Source organism: Meleagris gallopavo, chromosome 8 (assembly GCF_000146605.3).
Source record: "Meleagris gallopavo isolate NT-WF06-2002-E0010 breed Aviagen turkey brand Nicholas breeding stock chromosome 8, Turkey_5.1, whole genome shotgun sequence".
NCBI lineage: Eukaryota > Metazoa > Chordata > Aves > Galliformes > Phasianidae > Meleagris > Meleagris gallopavo.
The window spans coordinates 28,488,986-28,495,030 of record NC_015018.2 but is presented as its reverse complement, the minus strand read 5'-3'; the positions used below and the strand labels follow the sequence as shown (position 1 = coordinate 28,495,030).

The following is a 6,045-nucleotide window of genomic DNA, read 5'->3' as shown; positions in this document are numbered from 1 at the left end:
AAAGCGTCAAAAACATTTAGGAGTGCCTGGGGCACGTGTCATCTGCCAGGCAGCAGGTGGCACCTCTTAGATCATGTTTCTGCAGCGCGTCGTCCTGATGACCCGCTATCAGAAGTTGTGAGGCTTTCCCAGAGGAAGGCAGCACCTCCAGTATGGTTCCAAAGCCCCCAGTTTTGCCATTTGCAAACAGGTTTGCTTGCCATCACCATCTCTCTTATCCTTTTCCCATCTTGTGGCTTTTCCCAGCCCAGTCTGACAGCCCCTGGTGAGGGCAAACCACCCGCTGCGGCCGTTCCTCCCAAGTGGGCAGGCAAACAAAAAGCGTATTGATTCCTTCCGTGAGCCGATGATTACAAATAGTGTTGATCTTACATTACGCACGGCTGTTTACCCGGAGAGGAGGACTCCTTGCTTCCTCCTCGGGCGTTGAGGAATTTGGCAGGCTGTGAAAGCAAGTCAGTGGTGCATAGGGGAATGCTCCTTGGGGAGAGCGTGCTGAGCGCGATCCCAGGAGATCGCATTAGCGCTCCTGACACGATCAAACAGAAAGTTCCAGCTGAACAAAGGGTTTTGAGGACTCAGGGTGAAATATTAGGAAGGTGTGTGCGTCTCGGTGAATTTGCTTCACTTCCCTCGTTGATGGGGCTGTAGCAGAACTATTTTTAGGTATAATCCTTCAAACAGAACATGACTTCTCCTTTCTGATTAGCACAAAGCTGGCTGCTAGTCAAAGGATAATTATTTCCCAACACATCACCTAACACACACCGACAAACAAAACACTTATTATTCAGCTATCCAGTGTTAACTGTTGGTTAGCGGTTAACATTTTCTTGACAGCTTTGAATGGGACTAATTGCTCCAGCTTCATTAAGAGGTCATTTACTGCTGGAAACAATACTTTTGTGGAGATAGTCTCTCCAAAAAGATTAGATTATCAGGTCAAATTCTGCTGCCAATGGCAGTGTTGCCTGACCGCATTTGGCCTCAAGAAAGCCTGCTCCTTTAGTTCATAGCTGCACAATTTCCAGCCCTGCAATTGATATATTACATAAAGGAAGTTAAGTGCACTCCACTAGACAGGAAATTACAATAAATGAGGAAAGCGTGCAGCACAAGGAAGGTTTGCAAAATAGCCACTTAAAAGTTATTAATAAAAGTCAACTTCAGATAGGGTTTAGCAAAGAAAAAAATAACGAGCTGCTGAAAAAGTTGTCCCTTTACTTGAAAACACATGGTTACTCAGAAGGGAAAGCAGCTGCTCACAGAAGCAGCAGAGCGTGCTGCATCACCAGCCAACGGCTGATGCTGTCAAATCCTGTATGTACTGTGGGTGCTGCTCAGATCATAATTTTAAGCCACATTTTTTGGGCACAGTTTCATTGGTTCATCAGTTATTGCTTGGTGTGAGTCTACAATCAGTTGACGAATGGAGTCACAGTTTTGATGTGCAGTGAATTTTCAAGCAGCATTTCAGTACATTCAGACTTTGGAAACATCCATCTCTACTTTTCCTCAATTCCCTGCAGACAGTCAGAAGTAAAACTGGGCTTCCTACCTGATATTCCCACCCCGGCACCTGGAAGGCTGCAGACTGCTGCTCCATCCTGCTGTGCAAAACGGCACCTTTGAGGATCCACCCCTGACATGCACACGTCTCAGGCACTCACAACAAATGATTTGGGTCCTGATAGACACCCGCCGCCTTCCCAGCAGGGATTTGTTTTGCCTTTCTCCATTCCCTGCAGGCCTGTGCACTTGGTGGTGACTTTTCTGCACATATACACGTGCAGCCATGTGCTGCCACCTATACTTTCCGACACACAGCTCCAATTGTTAATCCATGTCTGGCTTTCTTCAAAAAACCCAACACACTCTGAGCTTTTTACTCATTTTCTCCAGCTCATTTCAGGAATCCTGTTAGTCTTTGTGGGTTTGCTCCTTCTCCAGCCATGAAGCACAGCCCATCCTAAGCAAAGTCCGTGTCCTGGTCTCAACAACAGCTTCCCATGCTCACACTCATGCCAGCCATGTGTCCCTCCATGCCTACAGGGTCACTGTGCCATCCCTTTGGTACCGTCTCATGACAGACCCCCATCTGCTACCAGTTGAGTCCTCTTCACTGCCTATTACCACTCCAACATGCAGGCTCCAGGCTTTCCCAGGGGGTCCTTGACTGGCCAGACCTCATTGGGAACACCTCCTGACCACTGTGCTCATGCAGTTGGTCCTACTGTGGTCAGTGGGCAACACTCGCCTTGCCTTCATCCTCCTTACTGCTGTGATGCTCTCCCAAGGGATGACCCAACACAGCTATTCAGCAGGATGAGCTGAGTAAGTTCTGGCCCTAAATTTTCCACCTACAGACTCCACTGACCCAAAACACCCATTGCCTGCTGAAGTCTGAGGACATGTGCTGGGGCCAGATCCTGCCCTATCAAACCCAGTGATGGGGTTAAAGGGTTGGTGCTGCTGGCACCAGGCAGTGGTGCCATGCCGTCCCATCCCATCCTGCCCCATCCTGTTCCATTTCCAATGCAAGCAGCCACCACTTTTCTATGCCACTGTCCCCTGCACCTGCAGCACCCTGCTGATTTTGCTGGAATCACAGACTGAACCAGGTCTGCAGGGTGAAAAAACAACATGCCCTGTGGTAGCAGAGCAGATCTTGCCCAGCATCTGACCTGCCATTGCAGTGTTTTAAAGACCCTTTTCCACTGTTATCAAGGGAGAAACTACTAACTGCAGCTCACAGTCAGACTCCAGCTAAATCAGCTCAAAAGGATTATTTCTCCCTAGTGCTGCTATTTTGTTCTTGCACTAAATATACAACTTCTCTTTTTTTCACTCTTTAAAATACATCACTAGAAATTGCTAAAGACAAATTCTTTAACTTAAAAAAACAGAACAAATGATTTCCAAAACAAACTGTTGGCTGCTCTCCTACAGATCTCACCTTGGGAAACATTCATCCTAGAAGCTCATTTCTAACTTAACTCTGCTTCGGAGTCTAATAAAGCTAAAAACGGCTTCACTTTCATTCTGCACTGACGTGAGGTGTTCTACGCTGCCTTTTTGTTGCTCTGCCTGCAGTAGTGCATTCTGCATTCATTGCAGTAATGACACATTGATACAGCGTACCTTCACAAAGCACTGAGAGCAAGCTTCTGCACCAAGGACCCGGACGCACACCCCTCTTGCTCACACAGCCCTGAGTGTTGCAGTCCCCTGACTCTCTGCCTCTAACAAACCATGAATACAACCCCAAAAGGCACGGTTACAGAAAGCGAGCGTCCTCATTATCAGGCTGGAAACACCTTGTCGTTAGCCACTGCTTCTAAGGGAAGTCGGCAGACTTTGGTGCAACAGGAACGCAAGCCAGTTGGGTTTCAAACACGGTTTTACAATCCCGTGTCAGGCAAAGCCATTAGATAAGTTGTGTTGGTAATCTGAGCCATCTCGGGAGAAAAACAAATGCTGCTCTTCCCATTATAGGCAGGTATTGTTTCGAAACCTATAGAGACACGCTTGCTTGTGCTGCAATGGCATTTATTGCACATCGACTAATTACTTACACAGTAGTAAATTGCACCAGAGTATAAATAGGTTATAAAACATACACACAGAGGAGAATGGAAATGACACACAAGTGCTAAAATAACAGCGGATTCACGCGGGCACTTGGAAATAAAAATAATAGAAGTCCCTTCAGATATTTTAATTTATAATACCGATCTATTTACAGTACCTTCATAAAATAATATAAAAAGTCACTCTCTCAATAAACCCATAACAGATCAGACAAAAACAGAGATCACTTTCAGGCTTGGTGTTGTTTAAACCTCCATTTCATTTTTAATTTGTGTGTGTGTGGACATGTGCAAGTAGCATCTTCAAATAACTTTACAATCCTTAATACTGTGCAAAAAACAGCTTTGTCGCCATTTCCCAAAAATGTGCAGTAAAATCTTGTTGTTGCCAGGATGTTTTTTTCCCTCTCCATCTGTAATTACAACGAACAAGCTGCAGAAGGCTCATTAACTCCCTCCCCCCCCCCCTTCCCCTAAAATACTCCTAACTGTAGGCAAATACGCTGTTTAATATAAACACGGCCCATTTATTCCCCTGTACAATATGCACAGTTTGAGGTAGAAGTTTCCCAGCCTGACCGCTATTGTCTGGCCAAAGAGATAAGCACAACAACTCACTGGTTGCTGATGCAGAGGGGAAGAAAAAAAACAACAAAACAAAAAGCAGAAGAGTTTGGGTTGTTTGGGGTTTGTTTTTTTCCCTTTCAAAACAGATCTGTGTTCCTCATTCTTAACTTTGTCATCACTTCTGCTCAGCAGAAGAGGGGAGCACAGCGACCACGGGTTTCGGACAGCTCTCGCATTTTGGCAGCTGAGGCGCAGAGCACCTGCAGCTCCAACCTCAGTTGGAGGTCAGCTGCTTTGCCGTGTGCGTGCAGGACCACTGCCAGAGCCCTCGGGGTCACAACTCGGGCTGCTGCTGCCCTCGGGGTGCAGCCCCAGCCGCTGCCCAGCCTCATGGAATCATAGCATCACAGGACTGCTCCTGCCGCTCCGGCAGCGTCCAGGGAAAACTCACCCATGGGATGGGACACAGCTAAGCCTCCTTTCGACCCAAATATAACCTGGTTAGCTTTGGGACAGGCTGTTTATTTGCTCTGTTCTCCGCTCAGTGGGCTTCCTGTTTGCTTTAGGTTCAGATGAGGTATGTCGGATACAATTCACCTGCTTTTATTCATCAGTAAACACGGGCTCTCTCCCCGCTCGTCCCCTGCCTGTGTCTCCCAGCCGTGGCCAGCCCCACAAACCCACCCCCCTATACCTTGGACTCCGAGCGGGATGTTTTGCTATGTCTCTCCTCCAGGCTGGACTCACTGCCGCCCCGCGTGCCCCCATTGCAGTCGGACCACGTCCCCCCTGGGCTGTGCTCAGGGGAGCCCAGGGTGCTGATGAAGCCCCCGGGCAGCGGGCGGGTTGGCCGCCGGCGTGCAGCCGCCTGTCAGCTTTGCGGGGGAAGCAGAGCAGCCTCTTGAAGGCCTTACGGAAGTCTGGGCTGCGGCAGTAGATGATGGGGTTGAAAGCAGAGTTGGCGTAGCCCAACCAGTTGAAGAAAACGAAGAGCCAGTCCGGCACCAGATCTCTGTTGAAGACGTTGACAATGTTCACCAAGAAGAAAGGGAGCCAGCAGAGGGTGAACACCCCCATGATGATACCCAATGTCTTCAGAGCTTTGTGTTCCCTCATGGCCATGACACGGGACGTCTTCCTCTTGCTGGCACGGCCGTTGCCGAGGATGGGCTGGTGGTGGGGGAGTGGGGGTGGCTGCGGCTGCTCCTGGCTGCCATAGAACCGGCCCTCGCAGCGGTCGATCTTCCTGATCTGCTCCTTGGCCTCCCGGTACACCCGCAGGTACACGAAGATCATGATGAGGAGGGGGATGTAGAAGGAGATGATGGACGAGGCGATGGCGTAAGCCCGGTTGGTGACAAAGTCGCAGCAGCCCGGGTCCTGGTAGCACTTGAGCGCCTGAGGGTCCTCGTCCCGCCACCAGTGCATCATGATGGGCAGGAAAGAGACCAGAGCGGAGATGGCCCAGACGGTGCAGATGATGACCTTGGCCCGAGCCCTGGTCATCAGGCTCTGGTAGCGGAATGGAGAGGTGATGGCCAGGTAGCGGTCGATGGCGATGACGCACAAGGTCTCGATGCTTGCCGTCACGCAAAGCACGTCCAGCGATGTCCAGCACTCGCAGAGGAAGGAGCCCCACAGCCAGGTGCCCCGCACCACCAGCGTGGCCCCGAAAGGCACCACCAGCAGCCCCATCACCAGGTCGGCGCAGGCCAGCGAGGTGATGAAGAGGTTGGTGAGCGTCTGCAGCCGCTGCGTGCGCCCGATGGCCGCGATCACCAGCACGTTGCCGGCCACGATGAGCAGCACCACCAGGGCCATCAGCAGGCTCATGCCCGCCTCCCACTGCTGCGACAGCAGCTCGGCGGACACCTGACGGCTCCCGGTC

General features: G+C 50.3%; 1 protein-coding gene across 1 annotated transcript; it reads right to left on the bottom strand.

The window, feature by feature from the left end:
- Nucleotides 1-3,534: 3,534 nt before the first annotated feature.
- On the bottom strand, nucleotides 3,535-6,045 carry ADRB1 (adrenoceptor beta 1; the record flags this gene model as incomplete). The annotated part of the gene is given in 3 exon segments (NM_001303175.1): nucleotides 3,535-4,003; nucleotides 4,852-4,996; nucleotides 4,999-6,045. Coding segments are annotated over 3 exon segments (1,375 nt in total), but the record flags the coding sequence as incomplete, so codon positions are not given.